Genomic DNA, 20,115 nt, shown 5'->3' with positions numbered 1-20,115 from the left:
AGATACAAAAGGGATGGTGAAGATGCCCCTATATCAGTAAGGACAAGATTGAAGATGTGGCTTCCCTGATTGGGTAGTACTGGGTACTCTGCCTAATTGTTGCAGGGGGTTTGTATTGACAAAGTCTAGAAATCTCTCCACTTGTGCTCCAGTAGCAGTGTAGGTCTCACACTGTCCAGTTGGATAGTTTGGATCACCTAGGTAAATGGCATTGGATTTAATACTGAGTGATTCTAGTTCCTGTGGATTGCTGTTGTGACTTTTTTGGGTCATACATGCAGTTCTGTAGTTAGCCAGTATATGGTACAAAATGTTTATGAAGGCAATTTGGGCATGATGATTCTGTTGTATCATGCTGCTTTACCCATCTTCATATGAGTCTTCTATGGATGAAGACTTAAGACACTGCCAGATGTTTCCCCTACAGTGCAGTAGCAGGAATAAATATGTCAGAATATCGAATATCAAATGCTAAAATGAGTGAACCAAATAAGGGCAATCACTTAAATGATTAGAAACCAGAAAAAACACACAAAGCTAATATTTTTTTGCAGGAGGGAAAGCCTCCCTCTACCCATCACACCCCCTGATAATTATATATACCAGCACCACAACTGCACGATAGTGGAGTTAAAGGCAAATTCCCTGAACCCACTGCAATGCAATTTTGTACAGAAAGCAGCTGACAGAAACACTACTAGAGCATTTATTTTTTGGAGAATTTGACCTTCTTTACAACAGCAAAAATTATTTGCTAATCTAACAGTTCTCTTTACTTAACTGCAGCCATATTCATATATATATAGGGTGTACTTTAGAACGACGAAAACGCAAAATGTCAAGCGCTCACATGAGCGAAAAAGCAGGAAGTCAGTATTTATTTTTTGGGATTGCAATACATTGAAGATCAGAATATTTGCCCTTTCCTCACTGTAGTGTGATCTCAGAGTAGGAGATCAATAGCGATTTAGAATTCCTGATTTTTTGCTCATGTGAGCACTTGACATTTTGCGTTTTCTTCGTTCTAAAGTAGACCTTATATATATATATATATATATATATATATATATATATATATATATATGCATATATATATAATGGGATCACTGCATAATCTCGAAAGCTTGAAATACCGAATTTCAAACTTTCGAGCCTATATAGCCGAAACCCCTAATTACCGAAAGACCAGAAGTGCGAATTTCAAAATGCCAATCATCGGAAGTTTGACATTCACGCTTCTTGTGTTGCAGTATGGTGGAAGGTCAGGTAAGTATCTATGTTTAAATGTGTTGGTTAGGGTTTAGTGTGTAAGTGTGTGTTGTGACTGTGATGTGTGTGTGTGTGTGCCAGGGGAATGTAGGTGCATGGTGGTGCTTCGTGTGTTTGTGTATGTAGTGTGACCTTGGAGTTAGAATATTTAAATAGGGGGGGTGTGGGGGTGCAGGGGACTTGCCCCCCTGCTTGTCTGTAGTTTAGGTTTGTGTTCTGGGGGACGGTGTGTGTATGTGTATGTGTGTAGTGTATTTTGAGTGTAGTTTTTGGTAGTTTGAATTTCGCGGTTTTGATGTTTCGGTATTTTAGCGTTTCTGGTATTTGGTCTTGGGATTTTGGGTATCGGTAGTTTGGGTTTTCGGGATTTTTTAGTGGTTCCATATATGATAGATATATATATATATATATATATATATATATATATATATATATATATATATATATATATACATACACATATAATGGGATGTGATAGAAACATGTATCTTGCACACTATAAAGATAAAGAAAATCTATCTACACCCCTGTTGTATAATCATCATTTACCTGCATCATTGTGACATCATTAAACCTACTAAAACACCCCTGTATGCTTTTTGCTAAAAACAAAAGTCGAAGTTTACAAATTCTTCAAACAAAACAAGAACATTGACACCCCTAGAGACACACTAGCCTACCTAGGACAACTCAACAAACTAAAATCTATAATCAGCTTTACCTAAGACTTTAAAAATATGGAGTAAAGTAACTTAACCGAAACAATGAGCACATTACTTATTCATTACAATGCTAAAAAAATTAACTTGATCCTTTTCACACGCAAAATATAGACAGTTATATCCTCTAAAAAATGACAGTATTCTACCTAAAATAAAAACATAAATCTATGCTTATGGTGAGATTCCGAAATGTTAGCTGGCAGCTGCCACTGCTGAGTCAGAGATAGCCCCGTCACAGTGCCTCACCTCGAAGAAGTGAAACACCAGGGAGGACTGTCTCTTTGACCTACCACAAATGCTAATTAGGCTTCCCAGTGGTGCGCTATATGTGAAATAGGCATTTGTTCTCCCTAGCTATGCTTGTGGTAAGGGGTTTATACAGCCAAGGAATTTCATAGAACCTTACTGCCAGACTCATTAGTTAACTCAGCTGAAAGTTCAAGGTCACATTAGAGGTAAGGGCTGGTGGTGTGTGTGGGTTGCATGTGTGAGCATATGTAGAAGTATGAGTGTTTTAAGGTGTGTGTGTGTGTGTGTGTGTGTGTGTGTGTGTGTGTGTGTGTGTGTGTGTGTGTATGTGTGTGCGTGTGTGTGTGTGTGTGTGTGTGTGTGTGTGTGTGTGTGTGTGTGTGTGTGTGTGTGTGTGCGCGAGACGGAGAGAGAAAAAGACTGCCTGAGTGGTCACAGTTAGGGGGTTATTTATGTGATAAGTAGGATAGCTGTATATATATGTGTATGGTCAGTGGGTGAGTGTGTACATGAATGCAATTGGGTGAGAGTATGTGAGTTCAATGTACATTGAGTGTGTGTGTGAGGTTGCTGTCCCACTATACTCCCCTTAACCAATGAACAATTGCTGCAGTACTTGATGTAGGAATTATTTGACCCAGGGACTCTTAAGCATTACTCTAAGTCACATTAAAAGTTAACAGAACAGCAGGTATTGCTGCACAAAAGGCATGTAGGGGTAACACTAGACTTCAGGAACACTATTTAATATTACCTTAATCCGCTTAAAAAGTTAACATTAACTCAGACGTTGTAGCGCAAAGCATATCTGTGACTCAAAAAATGAAATTCTAAAGTCTGCATTACTGATTGATAATAATGGTTACTGATACATAACAGCTGTCCTGAAGACTTCTGGACAAAACCTGGGGTAACAGTAGACTAAACCGTAGAGTATTTCTACATATTACTCTAATGCACTTAAAAAAAATAATATAACAACAAGTCTTGTGTCTGGATACATTTAATGAGCAAGTAGAATCAAATTCTAATGTTTAAATATTAATGACAATAATATTGCAATTATTAAATGGCTGCAATTATTCATAATCTGCAAGGGGTTATGATAAATTGTTAATGTTATATAAACTTAGGGGCAGGTAAGGTGGTGTGTGTGTGTGTGTGTGTGTGTGTGTGTGTGTGTGTGTGTGTGTGTATGTGCGTGCCTGTCTCTCTTTGTAAGCACATATGTATGCACATGTCGGAATGAATGAGGAAGACACACTAGTGGTGATTAGTGCAAGAGCAGCAAAAAGCACTCATGGCAATCACTGAGCAATTCAGAGACATGTAAACAAGCTGATAATGAGGTCTTTCCTCATCAAAAACAATGTGTCTCTGAAATGATAGTTTCTACAATGTTGTAAAAGGCTCTTTTTTGCAGCAGGTTTACAGGACATGGCTGGACCTGCTTGTGAATCCTAGCATTAGTTTAAATTAAGCACATTAAATTAGTAAAAAATAAACAAACACACACATCCCATTTTGCATTCTAATCTAAATAAATAAACAGATACTTTGCACTTCACACATAAAATATATATTTTTTTTATTTCAATTTTTTTTTAAACCACAACAAAACAAATGAGCTATTAACATCAACATATTTACAAAGTGCGCACTGAGTTGCACAAATTGCAATAAAACATATAATGATATGTTAATATTTATCTAATAAGTTAGGATTTACTTGTCTAATTTACTACATATAAGAGCTGATAAACTTTTAACATTGCATTTTATTACTATATATATATATATATATATATATATGGGTCTACTTGAAAACACCAAAATGCCAAAACACCAATGATGAGAACACAGAGACCAGAAGATTCACAACTGAGATGACCGACAGTTTAAAATCAGGAAACTTCTCATGCCCGACAAACCACAATCCCGACAATCAACAAAACAAAACAAATACCTTTTCCGAAAAACACACACACACACAACACAAGCCCACCAAAAACCTTATAAACCTACACTAAACCTTACATACACAACTATCTGTGCACTAACCTTAACCCAAACCCTAACACTAAGATCCGTCACTATTGCACACTCACCAAACCTGCGCCCTAACTCACTTAACCCACCCCTAACCCTAAAGTCTGTCACTATCGCACACTTACCTTACCCGCACCCTAACTCACTTAACCCACCCCTAACCCTAAAGTCTGTCACTATCGCACACTTACCTTAACATGTCGGTGTTCTTTGCGTCGGGATTTTAAACTGTCAGTCATCTCAGTTGTCGATCTTCCGGTCTCGGTGTTCTTGTCTTCTCGGTGTTTTCAAGTAGACCCACATATATATATATATATATATATATATATATATATATATATATATATATATATATGTATATGTATACACATACATAAACGTGTATATATATATATATATATATATATATATATATATATATATATATGTGTGTGTGTATGTTATGTCTAGATCAAACAAGTAAGAAGTTTAAAACTAGAATTCAGAAACATATGGCATTTATTAAACAAATAAATAAAGGAGTCCAGTGGTTAATTGTTTTTGCTCAAGGTGTAATAGTGACAGTACATTGTTGGAAGCTACTATCTTGGAACAGTTAATTGTACATGAAAATGGAGGATATAATATTAAAGATTACTTTATTAAAAATCTTTTTTTAAAAAACAACTGACACACACACACACTGAAAGAAACAACTAACAATACTAAAAAACCTTTCCACAAAACATGGATCAAAAATAATGTAGGAATTAACAGAACTTCTTCAAATTAACAACCATTAAAAGCTTCAGTCAATTAAAACTAAGCTTGACTAATCTCAATGCTTGATTCAATAAAAGCTGAATTTAGTGGTGTAAGGTTTATGAGATTTTTCATTTCTTTAAAGTTTATTGAGAAGTAACAAATTCATTAATAAAACAATGATACAACAATACCCACTTCAGGTTTCATATTGAAACAAAGTAGTACAATGCAATGTTCAAAGTTTATCAAGTCTTATATGTAATAAATTAGAAAATTAGACAAGGGAATCCTATAATTTAAACCAAGGGCTTCTATTGCATTCAGTAATACTTGCTAATAAACTTCCCTGATCTCAAAAAAGGCTGACCAATTGCCTCCTTGTGGGTTACAGTATACCTTTTCCAATGCACAAAAAATAAATTTATTAAAATAAATGCACATATTAGCATGTTTCTTTAACGCATTAGAAATATTTTTTGTTTTTATGGCATTACAGTGCTGGTAAATTCTGGCTGGCTCCACAGTCAAAAAAGCCTTCAATTCTAATTACCTTGGGGTAATTATCCAACACTATATTGGGTGTCTAATTAATACACCAACACTACTTAAAGGACCCACACTTTTTCATCTTATTAACACAGGGTCATGTAGAAGGTCTGCACTTATGGCCTTCAAGAATGTGTTTAATATTTCTGCCTTTTTTTAAATACAATTTTTAGATGATCGCTTATTTTATCAGTTAAACCAAACACTTCAAAAATATGGGTCCAGTTGTTCTCAAGCATGGCCCTAATGGCTCCGCCATGGTGTTAGAGAAAATATTTTCTGACCCCTTTTTCTTGCTAGAAAATTCCAAGCCATGTAAAAGTGGTCCATATTGTTTATGTCTGTACTCCTATATAAAAATAATCAGTTCATCTGTCATAGTAACAGGGTATTCCTTGTCAAAAAACATTTGCTTAAGCTGTATCAATTCACTGTTGAAGACTCTGTCTTCCACAATAAGCCTAGACTGATGAATCATTAGTCCTTTAACTAAGTTCTTCTTTTGCCAATAAGAGTAGAAGTTGTTGAAATGCAAATAGCTATTAGAATATTTGGGATTCCTGTAAATAGTAGATTTATATATTAGTTCACTATAATTTTTATAAACTGTAATGTGTTAAAAGTTACATCTATCAATTTCCACCTGGTGGGCGAATGATAGAAAGGTATTAGTAGAGTTATCATATTCAATAAATGAACTAATCGTGTCAGACCCACCTTTCACAAAACGAAAATGTCATCCAGGTACCTATAATATTTCATAATGTGGTCTTTATGCAATGAAGGAAAAATAAAGTTATTTTCCCACCACCAGAGTATAATATTATAAATATTGATGCAGCTGTTGCCCCCATTGCCACATCCTTTGTCTTTTTAAAAATGTGATGGTCAAACATTACATTGTTGTTAAGTACCAGTTCAATGGCTGAGTGTATAACTTGTATAATTGAAAAATCCAAAGTGTCCATAGTCAAGGCTTCTAAAAATATAGTTAGCCCTTCCTCACATGGAATTACTAAAAATAAATCTTTAACATCAATACATAAAAAAAAATAATATCATCATGAAAATCACTCTTAGACACTTCTCTAAGAAAATGGTATGAATCCTCAAGAATGTGTGATTTATCATGAAAAAAGCCCTTAAGTTTGTAGTCCACAAATTTGGCTAAAGGTTCTGTCTTCGACCCCCTAGCAGCCACTATGGGTCCCAAAAGGGGGGGGGGCAACTTTTTGTGGACCTTAGGGATACCAAAAATAGATGGTATATAGGACCTTTTAACTCTAAGGTAACTCATTTCATCAGGTTGAAAAGAAAATTACAAAACATATTGTCAAGGTCAAGTCAATTTTATCATAATCTATATTTAACTCATTACAAGAGCTAGAAATAACAAAATGTACCATCATGAAGATAATTCTTAAATTAAATTGGGGATAAATGAAAATGGAGGGTATAATATTAAAGATTACTTTATTAAGCATCTTTCTTTTTATTGAAATGTAATTATTTGCAACTGTATGGTTTAAATAATGAATGCACTTGGGAAAGTATTTCGGTCCACGGTGGTAGTGCTGCAGTAGCGTTGTCACCTCACAGTAAGACGCTGTCCAGTTTGATTCTCAGCTAGGGCATCTTCTGCGTGGAGTCATGCATGAATGGCCGTACCTTCGTTGAAGGTTGTGCGTCAGGGCTAGTAACTCAGCATGTAAAAATCAACTACCAATCATTAGCGGATCGGAGTTCCGCTGTGGCGACCCCTAACCGGGAAAAGACACACACACACACACACACCCACACCCACACACACACACACACACATACACACACACACACACACACACACACTTATTTAAAAAGTTTAGTTAATCAATGTGTTTTAATTTAATTGCATATTTACTTAAGATTGTTTTTATTAAACTTGTGTTTGCGTGATCATGCATTTATCTCTAGAGATGGTGTTACCCAGTGAGTTACAGATTTTTTAGCAAACATGCTTGAAATAGTATAATTTTATGATTTTGTCTTGTTTTTGTACATACAAAAATAAAATTTTTGCTTATTATAAAAAAAAATACAATAAAACAATTCAAAAAAAAAAAAAAAAAACATGATGTAAGGTCCACAAATAATCAATTAAAAAGCAGGATTACTAGACCTAGACCCAATTCTTTCTAAATTAACCAAAATAAGTAGCAAAGTCAGGTAAACTGTAAGCCTAATGAATCTTAACATGACCTGCAGTAAACTAGTAAAATGTGTTATATAAATGAGTAGTTACTTCAAAAACAGGAATAACAAAATAATCCCTATGCTTGAAATGGTAAGACCCAGGTAACATAACATCACTACTCTACTAACTGTACTATATCAATTCCATACTTGGCACTTCCCTTCTCCAAGGATTCCAGTACACCCTTTCTCCAAAGATTCTGTATAAATTCCAGAATACTGCACAATTACTACTGTAACGTCATCCTCTTCCAAATCAAGATAGATATGCATGTCTGAGTATTGTATCTTTAAATAATGATAACTTCTGTGCACTGCTATATAACCTGTACAACTTTTTTATAGAAAAATGTTAGCATCATTTTCCAGTAGACAAGTTTGTCTACCTTAGAAATTCTATGTGCAGTTTTGGATTTTGAATTACTCATCAGTAGCTTTATTGTCTAATTGCTGTGATTGAATGACCTCATTAATTGAGTGAACAAAACCACTGGGTTATATTTTCTTTGAGTGCTATCATGGATAAAGGAGGATGCTACTGTATACAGACATTAGGTTATTCCCTTTCTCTGTGATAGTGGAATCTTGGAGTTTGTATATATATGTATGTAACTTATTTTTCTTAATTTTTCAGCCTATTGATATTTAGGTAATAAATTAAGATTTTTTTTTTCTTCTTGTCAGTGGGTCTACATTTTTGATAGGCTAAACATAATCAGGTTGCGGTGAATGGGCTGGTAGTTATCAAAACAGATTAGATAAGAAAATTACATATATTTAGTCATATGCAAATATATATAAATGTTACTGGCAATACAAATAAAATAGCAGAAGTAAAACTACGACATGAAAGGAGAGTATAAGAAGCAAATTAAACATGTATTTTGAGATTTAGTATTTTTCTTTTAACTTCCTAATGTCTGCCAGTTACAGGCATAGCTGACCTTAGGCATAGACCGACTACGTAATTGGTCTCACTTCTTTCATGGGAGGCACTTCTTGGGTAAGTATGTATGTATGTATTTATTTATTTAGTAGTACAGAAGTGTTTATGTACTATGAATAAATAAAAACATATCTGAAAAGCCCTTCACAAGAAAAGAAAGAATGGTGCCCTAGGCCGGAAATCTTGCAGATCTAGATATTTCATTTGTTGCCCTACTGCTTGTCCCACCCACAATGGTTGTTCACTTCTTGCTCTTTTCTGTCCATGAGCTAAGTGAGAAGAGAAAGCTTAGAAATGGCAGGACAGTAAGTATACATTTTGTTACTTGCAGACAACAAGATCTTTGGGATGGCTGGGGGCAAAGTTGTCCTTAGCTGTCCCTAATTTTTCAGTACCTGCCTGATTTTGTCTATATCTTTCAGGTGTCTATATTTTTACTTTGTACTTTTGGTTTGTTACACATACAATGTGTGGATTCTTGGCAAATCAATGAGGAATGAAGTCATTAAATAGTGACAGACATTTAAGTTTCAGACTGAATATCTTTCAGAAGATGTGTACTAATACAAAGTCCATAGTTCTATCAACTTTCTAAGTTAATTAGAACAATATTTAAAGTCTGTTTCTGACACTGGGCATTTATCGCCCCTTATTTTTTGAGTATGTCCATATTTCTTTTGGTAAGATTTTAATAGATTTGTTCTTCATACTTTTTTCCTCTGGGTAAACCACTGAGGATTACAGTCAGTCAAAAATGCCAGATATTATAGTTCTGTGTTTCTTTTCATTCAGGAAAAAGTTTGTTGATGCAAGACCTATTGTGCTACTAACTAAATGTGTTCAAATAAGATAATTGGTGGGGCTCTCTGTAGAGAAAAATGACTAGCTACCTGATGTTGCCTATTCATTATTCTGGCTTTGCCAAACTAATATGAAATGTGTGAAGAAAGTTGGAATAGTTTAATATATGGAAACTGTTTCTGTGGAGACAAGGTGAACTGCATTACATGGCATACCCATCTGTTACAATTAGCAAAAGTGGCCAGAACTGCCTTGTTGGGGCAGGGGGTGACTGAATGAAAGTAACTTACTCGCTTGTGGTTTGTTCAGTTTAAATCATCTTTCTAACAATAAGGCATAAAATACATTGCAGAACATCCAGACCTTCATAGCTTCTGGGGACAGTGTGGTCCCAATATTCCAAAGCTATATAACTGGATTTTGAGACAGGCTTAGTAATGGTCTCTGTCCAGAACCCCATCAAGTCTAAAATTGGCTTTTCTCAGATGTGTGCACCAGGAGGTCAGTTTAGTTCTTTAATATTCCTCCCAAATCTCAGAAATGTGCACAGGTCACTATAACTGGTGTTGGGCTGAGGACAATGCGGTTATTATTTTATAACTTTCCTCACAGACTACAAAGTTGTTCAGAGATGGCCACTATAACTTGTACAGGCATAGTGTGCTGTCTAGGAGTAACAAGGTGAAACATTATTCTAAGAATTTGTTTTCACCTCCCTCATAATCAAATATCAGATGCATATACAGGTGCCTATCCTTTTGGGAGTGTGATGAGGCATCATCTTTATGTGTCTGACAGCAACAGGTTCAAATGTTCTATTACATTTGCTTTTTCAGTTTCACCCCAGTCTGACAGAGAAGTGTACAGATCAAGGCTGTATGTTAAAGGTTATGAGTGAAGAGTAATAATATCTCTATGTGTGACAGGAACAGCTCGAAGTATATATGAATGTGGCCATTGGTGCCTTCAGAATAGGACTGAATTTCTTTCCTTATGATATTTGTTTAGGAAATCATTGAATCAAAAGGTTGGAAAAACTCTAAAATGGTCATCAGAGCATAAAGAACTCACATGGCTTCTGGTGCCCTAGTGATCCCTTAATGCATTTACTTCATTCAAGTGTATTCTTGGTCACTTAAGCTGTATTGTGAGAGGTTGGCATAATGGTTAAGGTGTTTACCTTACAGACATGAGATGCAGAGTTTGATTCTCACATGGGGTAATTGACTAGGCTTAAAATGGTCTACAAGGGCAGTTATCCTAGTACTAATCTATGAACCTATGAACCTATTGAAAGAATGGAATAAAAAAAACGTAGATCAAGAATAACAGTGAAGTGTTTTCATCAAATTACAGCCTGAACAAAAACCATGAGTAAGGAAAAGATTGGAAAAATGTCTAAAATGCACCTCTAGCATCTAGAAACTCTGCAGCTTCTGGGAGCCTTCCAATCCTTAGACCCATATCTTAATTCAGTTTTCTCCTCCACATATTAAAGTGTAGTCCTGGTCTGTAGGCATATGCTGAAAGGGTGCAGGAAAAAGCAAAGTTGAAGGGTATAATAATTTCTTTCCTCAATCAGGATTATTGTTTAGGCCATCATTAGAAGAAAATGTTTTCAAAACCTTGACAGACACCTCAGTGCTAGAATCTCCATTGCATTTTGGAGCTAGCCCCCCCCCCCCCCCCAGACCTCTGGCTTAATTCACCTGCTTCCTCCACAGTTATTACTGTACAGGTCTGGTTACTTAGGATGTGCTGAAAGGATGCATGAAAAAGCAAAGCAAAAGAATTAGACTGAATTGCTTTTCTTAATCACGATTTTCAGGCCATCCCTGGATGAATCAGGTTGTTTAAAAAAGCTCTGGAATGCAACTCAGAGCATCTAGGATGCCCGTGACTTGTGGAGGTCTAGTAGCCCAAGACCCCCAGTGTAATGCAGTCATTTCCTCTACAGTTATCAGAGTGCAGTCTTACCTATTTAGGATATGTTGAATGAATGATTGTAGAAAAAAACTGAAAAGTAAGACAAACTGTAAGAAAAAGAAGATAAAATAATCTGGATGGTATGGATAGGTCAGGATGAGGGGTCAGGGAGGTATCTGGTGATGTGTGGGGGTTACTGGGTAGCATGTAGAAGCAATATGGAGATATTTGCTAGTGGCATTGGCTAAACTAAGGCTGGCCCTAGTTACAGGACTACTAGATAACAGTCTTTTGGATACACAAAGAATCAAGTGCACTCAAAAGCTTGTGCCAAACAGCCTAGATTTGCCAAGGACCAGGGCACATAGTGTTGGCTGAAAAAATCCATAGAGATTCATAGGTAAATATTAAGCTACATGCCCTTGCTGGCCATTTATGCATAGCAAACTTCACTTTTTGTGCTCAAAACAACCTGTCACATTTGGCTGTAGATTGGTCTTATCTAACCTATGGTCGATAATTATATTACCCCTAATGAGAGTAACTGGGATCATACCATAGATAATTTGAGTAGACCCATGCATGGGACAAAACATTTAGAAACGGCATCTGTACAGTCATGGAGTAAATATTCTATTTCCCATACCTATATCAAAGCTGCACCTGAAAATCTACAGGGATGAACTTTATTTTATGTGGATAAGAAATCTGTTCCATAGCAATGATATCCTCTTGAAACATATCTGTTCCTGCAAACCATTCCATTGATGTGCCAGAAGAAAGTTTAGATCCCTAGCCAAGTATTTCTGATGTAATTTGACTTGCAGATGTGCAGCAAATCCATCAATAATGGGTCAGAGGATGTCTTGCATGGCAGACACAGATCATCTGTTAGCAGTCTGTAGGATACTAAGTATAGTGAAGGGGCTTTGAGTCAGCCCATGTAGGATATGCAAAATGCATCAATACAAAATTTCTGAAGCAGAAATTACTAACCACAAAGAAACACTTCAGAAATGGTTCACAGAAGGATTCCAAACCAACAAAACTGCATTAATTATATGAAAGACAGAATTTATTCAGTGCTTTCGTCTTCAGTAAAGACATCATCAGAATGATTCAGTACACCAGTTTATTTTTAAAATCTCACTTACAGGAAATGTAAGTACATTTGATTACATCACTTCCTATTAAAATTAAGTCAATCTCAAAAAGCAAGTTTTCTCACACTCACCAACTTGTTAAAGTAACAACATACTCCAAGTAAAAAGTAATACTTATATATTGTTTTCTAAAACAAAACTATGTATTTTACCAAAAGCTTTTAAAATATAACAAAAGTGCAACATTAATTTTATTGAGAATGTTCCTCAAATCAACTTGTGAATCAAGGTATTGTTTTTTTTACTATAAAAAACATTCCTGTGCAGAAAAGTTGTTGTTTTAGTTTGGCTGCACACATTTTCAAAACTGGATATAGTGACAGCTGTCCATTAAGTCCTGGGGGTAGACTCGCATTAAGGCCTAATTGCTATATTAATTACTAATATTCTAGTAAACTCTCCCACTGTCCACCCCTAGGGTTTGGTTCGACTTGTTCTAATATCCAAAACAGGAATGCACCTTTCTTACATGTTTTTAAATATCGATATAGTGCATTTGTTTTCACTTGATTTGTTATCTCATAGTCTTTCAGCTTTTCCCAGTTAGGGTTTGCCACAGCGGAACTCTGGTCTGCTAATGATTGGCAGTGGATTTTACTGTGCTGAGTTGCCCCGACGCCCGACCTTCAAAGAAAGCACACCCATTCATGCACGCACCTACCTGCATGTCTTTAAATGTCATAAAACCATGGGGAGGACATGCAGAGTCCACACAGAAGGCACTCTAGCCGAGAACTGAACGGGAGAACCTCTTGCTGTGAGGCAACAATGCTAACCAATGCATCACCAAGGTCCTGTTTTGTTATCTCATAATAATGCTCATAAATCCTTGCTTTTAGGGCTTGCTCTGTCTTCCCGACATAAAATGAGAAATACACCTTACAATAAGCAAAGCAAACCACACCTCTGAGAGACAATTAAAGTACTTATTAACAGCACGAGGAATTTTAATAGTAGGGAGCCTAATTTCAGCACTACATGCCAAAAAGTTACTCTGATGGCACATACCGCATTTGTAAATACCTACTTTGTCATACCCGAGTCCTAGTCTTTCTTTGTCAGCACTGTTTTCAAGAAGATTTTAATGTTCTGTCCCATTTTGTAACTATATAAAAGGAGTTTCAAAAAAATTGCTGGATTATTAGACAACCTCGAAAAATTCCCAAATATATTTGAATAATTTTCTGTATTACTACAGTATCATGGATCTTGTGTAATTTGATTCTGTTTCATTCATAGGACATTCATCATATTTTAAGTTGGTACAATTTTCACCTCTCCATTTTGTACCTGGGAGAGGAGTAAATTTGGTACTCCACCCTTCTTTTTTTCAGTTTGGTAACTAGTTGCTCGGGGTATCCTCTTTCTAAAAACAGATTAGCAACACATTCTAGTTCCTTTACCAAATCCCCATAATCAGATGTCATATGGGCAACTTGTACCATCTGACCCTTTATCCTTCCTTTTTTGTGATGAAGGAGATGGTTGCTATTAAAAAACTGATATGAATTGGTAAAATTATCTTTCCTGTACAAAGACAGTTTTAAATTGTTGCTACTTCAAACCTTGGTCGACCTGACATCCAAATGGAATACTATGAGTAAACCTCAAACAATTGGTGGTAGCATTTATATATTGAATAAATGTATCTAATTCAAATCTAGTGGCTTTCCATAATACAAAAACATCATCCAAAAATGAAAATACAATGCCATATTTGTATAAAAAGGCAAATTAAACAGAAAACACTTTTTCCAGTGTAGTAAAACCAGGTTTGCAAAGAGGAGGGCAAAAGCCGCTTCATAACAATCCCCCTCATTTGCTTTTAATATTCCCCTTCAAAGTAGACATAGTTATTGTCCAAAACAAGTTCCAATTATTCCATAACAATTTTACTTCATTTGTGGCCAAAAATTCCTGTTTAATTAAAATTTCTTCACACTATTTCCTTCATGTATTATGGAGAATTACATTAGACAAATCTTTGATATCTATAGTAATAAACATACATTGGGAAAACTGCCCTTGACTAGGAACCTTGCCTAAGAAATCTCAGGAATCTATTAGCATATGATCATATAGTCATAATACAGATTTTAATTTCCTGTCCAGAAACACTACTAAGGGGTAGGTCTTTGATAGTCCAGCAGCTACTATTGGTCTAAGGAGTGGATCTACTAAATCTTTGTGAATCTGTGATATCCCAATGACAGATGGAATAAATGGTCTAGGATTTGTAAGAAATTCAAATAGACTCTTATATGCATCATATCCCACTGACACAGCACAGGTTTCTGCTATATGGTTGAGCAAGGTATACTAGTCAAGATATTTAGTTAGGCTAACAGGATCAGATCTAGCCCTTGCAAACATTTCTGTCTACTTCTTACTCTATCCTTTAGGTCAGTCCATGACACTTGCACCATTTCCCAGTCTCCCTGCCTCTCTCTTGCTTAGTGTCTGACACACACACACACACACACACACACACACACACACACACACACACACACACACACACACACACACACACTCTTTCCCCAGAATCACAGCTCATTTGTTCAGCTACCCCTTAAAGTCCAATGAAATCCTTACTTTACCAGCAACCTGTAGAGCATACTTCCTATTTTGTGAGTGTGTGTGTGTGTGTGTGTGTGTTTTGACAACTCTTACAATTTTTCCATACAAAACTGCAATTCTCTGCCCTCTCCCTAACATAATACTGCCTCCTTTTTTATCTACCTATAATAATCTGGAGACCCCATGCCTATCAAGTCTTTTACTTGTTGTTCCCTGTATATTTTATGATTGTCAAGATTTTTTTTCATCCGCCTATTATTATTGATTATATTTTGTTATTTGCTACATGTTATAGCCCAAATTCTGGTGGGCTTGCATTCTTCAGACATTATTTATAAGGGTATAACAGTTCTTAACTTTGTTAATTTTGGGAGCAGATCCTGAAATATGTGTGCTTTGATCAGTGTTGTACCTTGGCTAGCAAATTTAGCTTACATGTTCCTGATACACTTATCTAGAGAAAGACCCCCACCTCCCCCTTCAAGAGTTATGTCTCCAGCAGCACAGTCTTCAGAATAACTCCACCCTTCCCATTTAGTGGTGTTATGTCAATGGCACCACAGTCTTCATAATAACTCATGTCTCATACCTGTCACTACTTACCATATGTAAGGCATAATATCCATCTGTCTATTTATATATCTATTTTACTTTACATTTGTTAAAATGAACATTTTAAAAAGGATTGAAGGACCATTTTCAGCCACAAACCAGAAGCCTCATGGCAAAGACACAGTACATGACAGTAAATGACAATATCTGTCAGACATTTCAGATGACTGAGAACAGTACAACAGTACACATTTTATATTACACAGCAGAATATACATAAAATGCAAATGAAAGAAACTATATTTTCCCCAAGGAATAACATTACAAAGAACTTTAGACATGCTAATTATATAGCGTTTTAGTCAGCAATGTGGTAAGTACAAACAATCAGTAAAGACTTAACAAAACTGTAGCATTTACAGCAGACATCTTAGTATTCAGGCTGTGTTTGTCAGTAGTGCTGCTAGAAAAACAGCTGTTGTAAAGGTCATGCATAGCTTTAAACTCGTAATAAACAAAATAGTCATTGCAATAAATAGAATTTTAATAACTGTAACTAGTATGCCCAAAACTGTTTGAAATACACACACATACATGTATGCATATATTTATATTAGTGAAATGGTCCGATTATTAGCTGTAGAGTCTAATATGTGAAACACTGGTGAATCTAAAATATTACTTGTGCACACCTTGTTTTAATCCTTCCATTGTTGTCATCTCCCTTGAATACTGAGCAAGTGAAGTTCTTCTCATATGTTTCCATCATGTCCACAGCACAACTCTCAAATGAACTCCCTCTGAACTTCACCAGTGCTAAAATTCCCTGACAGACCTGTCCAGTAAGCATTCATCCCTCATCTTCCCTCCCTCCACACTCACTCTGATATGCAAGTATGATATACGAGTCACGTTTTTACACAAAGCTTGATATTGTTAAAATGAGTGTGGTCATTCATTAGCATCTACCCGACTGCATCTCATTTTGGCAGTGCTGGAGAAGTGCTGATCCCGTATTCTGCATTACAGTGGCTTAAGGACTTGAAACCTTTACAATATCACCTTTTATGAACAGTAGCCAAACTGAATTATGATCATCACACTTCATTTCTTTGAAATAGCCACCTTTTTTACCGACCGTATTCTGGCTCCCTCCCCAGCAGTTACATGCATTTATGCAAGTGTGCATTGGCCAGATTCAATAGTGTACTTAAAACATTTTTGCCATGCTCTGTCCACTGCATTTCCAAACATTTATGATTGTTAGCTCTGAGAGTAATCAGCTGAGTGATAATGCAGATCTTTTTCTATGGATAAATTAGTGGTGTGAAAATAACACAGTTGAATAGGTGTTGCATTGAAGTTCAGTAAATACAGCAAGCAACAGTTCTGATGCCTTGATAAAACAGAGTCTCTTGTGCAATGTATAATATGTTCATGGATCCCACTGCATGAATAAACAACTGTTTTATGGCTCTGTAGAGACAGCATTCTCCTCTAACACATTTTCACCTAAGCATACATGGTACACAAAATCATAAAGTTCTGCACATAGAGAGAAACTATAAATCTAAATTGAAAAGTCTGTACTCATTGTCCTTACAAATACTTTGCTTTTACTTTCAGTTACTTTTCAAAAGAGCCTTTTTGTAAAGAATTTAACTTAGGTCAATAAATGTGGGATTTGTGTAGCTACTGTGAACATATTTTCATCTGTTACTTTTAAAGATTTTTCTTAAATTTAGCTGCCTTGTACTCATTACCATGATTTATCTGGAAAGTACTTTACATATATATTTTATTCATTTTACTTCACTGATATGTATTATGTCACTTTTTTGTAGGTGGCCACCGTGTTTGATATGATGAGGTGCATCAGAAACATATTATGGATTTATTAAGTGATTTTTGTATCCAGAAGAACATTTGTGACAACCAGGAAGTTGGGATCCTTATGAAATGTTTGGCTAGACGGCACATTCAGGTGTTGTTGCCACCAAAGCTGGAAAAGGCTTCACTTGGCATCAATTGGTGGGGAGACCTCATGGGAGGATTTTTAGCAAACTGGAGCTGTTCCTTTAAAGGCAGTTGAGCTGAAAGGGGGTCTGTTCCTACTAAGGGCATGGCCAAACCTTTTTTCAGACTACAGAGGTTTCTTCGACAGATACAGTTTCTGCTCTTCTTTCTTACAGCTGCTTATCTCATGGCAGGAAGCCTTCTTCTATTACAGAGGACTGGATTTGTTATTCAGTTGGGCTCAAGGAGTGTTTCAAATCTGCAGGTTTCTGATGCAAACGTGCTTGAAGGTGCCTTACATGCAAGAATTTTACAAAGTACTGGGTTAAGTCCTAAACTTCCAGTGACATTGAATATGTTTAGCGGACCTGAAGCAAACCACTTATATGGACCACGCTGGCTGATGTCACGGAACTCTGAATTAAGAAAATTAAGAAGACGGTGGTTTCACTCTTTTATAAATGACCAAGACACCAGGCAAAATCCAATATCCAAAGCTGTGAAGTACCTAGATCCAAGTAAAGGTAAACTGGTCTCTCATTTTATACTTACAACATCAGTAGTTAATGTTTTCAGAAGTCACTGATGTCAGTCTCCTTAGTGATCTCTTTATTTTGATAATTTTTCATCTGATCTTGGGTTTCTTGCTTTGATCCTATGTACTTTTAATGAATATGCAAAGTACTGCTATGCAGTTGTAAGTAACCTACAGAGTCTTGTTTTCAGGTTTTTTATAGTGCAACATGAAGAGGTACTCATCTGATGACTGGTTTGATTTTGATTTGGTAGGATTCATCTTTTACACTTTTTAGCTTTTGTTCTTCATTTAGCTCATTTAATTTGATAACTGTGGAATAAGAAGTGGGTATAGGGTTGTATTATGGTGTGTATTTATTCCATTTTTTTTTTTATATATTTTACCTTTTATTTAGAAGTTGGGTTTATGTAGCTTATGACCTAGGATGGGAAATGAGCTTACCTCAGAATTTTGAGATGGGTCTTGGAGTTGCACTTAGTAGATGCTGTACCTATGGTTTGGTACTTGGAGAAAGAATAGGTGTTAGTCACTTATGAATCAAATTTAAGGGTGGCTGTAAATATCAGGGTGACTGTTAAAATGACTTTATGAGATATATTGTCCAAGGGCTTCATGATTAAAATGTGACTCTTGCATAGCCACAGTTATCAGAAAAGAGTGTTTTATTTGAAAAGGCTCAATATTCTTAAAATAAGGAAGGAACCAATTTGCAGACTTCACCCTTGAACCCCCTCCCCACCTTAAGTGTCTGTGCTCCTACTCCCTTGTTAATTTATATATACTTAATCTGAGGCTGCAGTAATTTGACAAAATGATAAATCCCTAAGATAATGCGATCTCATGCTTTCCAGCATAAAACTACATAACGCTGATTGCTCATTATAGTCAATCACTAACATATCACATTTACTCTTGGGCCCCAGTGAAAAGACCGCTATAGACTGCTTCAACTTACTGCATTGTATGCGTGTGGAGAACTTAATTTGTATCGTTTTCTATTTTTTCTATGTAGTGTATTCCTGAGGAGAAGAGCTCGGTAAACATTTTAACGTTACTGCCTTTTCAAGTTTTGGTAATTTAATAGAAATACTTTTTGCTGTTTTTTTATATATTTCTATATTTTAGATTTGTAGCATCAGTGTGATTGTAGGGGTTAGGTTGGTATTAATTCTTTCATTATTTTTAGTATTTACTTTTAATGACTTTTTACAGTATGTTTGTGTGCTACATACAGTTGGATTTTGTAAAGATTTGGAGATTATGTGGATTATTTAGTATGATATTGTTCTGAAAGTAGATGAATCATTTTTATGTTCATTTTTAATATCTTGTTGAAATGTGTTACTCTAGTATGTCATTCTAATTAGTGTTAATCCAGGAACTGTTGTTTTTGCTTTTCCATGATTTGATCTTTATATACGTTGTTGTCACTGTCATGTTTTTGTGTGCTCTAATGGAGCATTTTATATTTATGTGTGTGATTTTTAATATAATTTTGTTTTTCCTGATGGGTGGTTTCTGCATTAATGCTGTAGTGACACTGCTATATTATGCTTAGGTGTGCTGTTCATTTTGCAATGCAGGCATTCATCACTATCTACTGTCATTAAGTCAATAAGTTCAAGTATTATAACAATGCTGGTAAATTGGCAATATCTGTTGATGGCAGAGGGAAAACACATATGCATACACACACACAAACATAAAAAAAATCCTGCAATACAAAATATTTTGATTGTGACATAAATTAGACCATACACTTATTTCACAATTTTGTGGGCT

General features: G+C 35.7%; 1 protein-coding gene across 2 annotated transcripts in view; it reads left to right on the top strand.

Annotated features, from left to right (window-relative positions):
- WSCD1 (WSC domain containing 1) overlaps nt 1-20,115 on the top strand; it is a 568,343-nt gene that overhangs the window by 150,722 nt on the left and 397,506 nt on the right. For both annotated transcript variants that reach the window (XM_044054265.1, XM_044054266.1), the window contains exon 2: nt 17,624-18,319. In XM_044054265.1, the coding sequence (XP_043910200.1) occupies nt 17,902-18,319 (418 nt within the window). In that variant the 5' untranslated portion in view covers nt 17,624-17,901. The remainder of the gene's footprint in view (nt 1-17,623; nt 18,320-20,115) is intronic.

Source organism: Protopterus annectens, chromosome 13.part0 (assembly GCF_019279795.1).
Source record: "Protopterus annectens isolate FY-2018-M chromosome 13.part0, PAN1.0, whole genome shotgun sequence".
Classification (NCBI taxonomy): Eukaryota; Metazoa; Chordata; order Ceratodontiformes; family Protopteridae; genus Protopterus; species Protopterus annectens.
The sequence above is the reverse complement of the archived record's forward strand: the minus strand, read 5'-3'. Positions and strand labels throughout refer to the sequence as shown.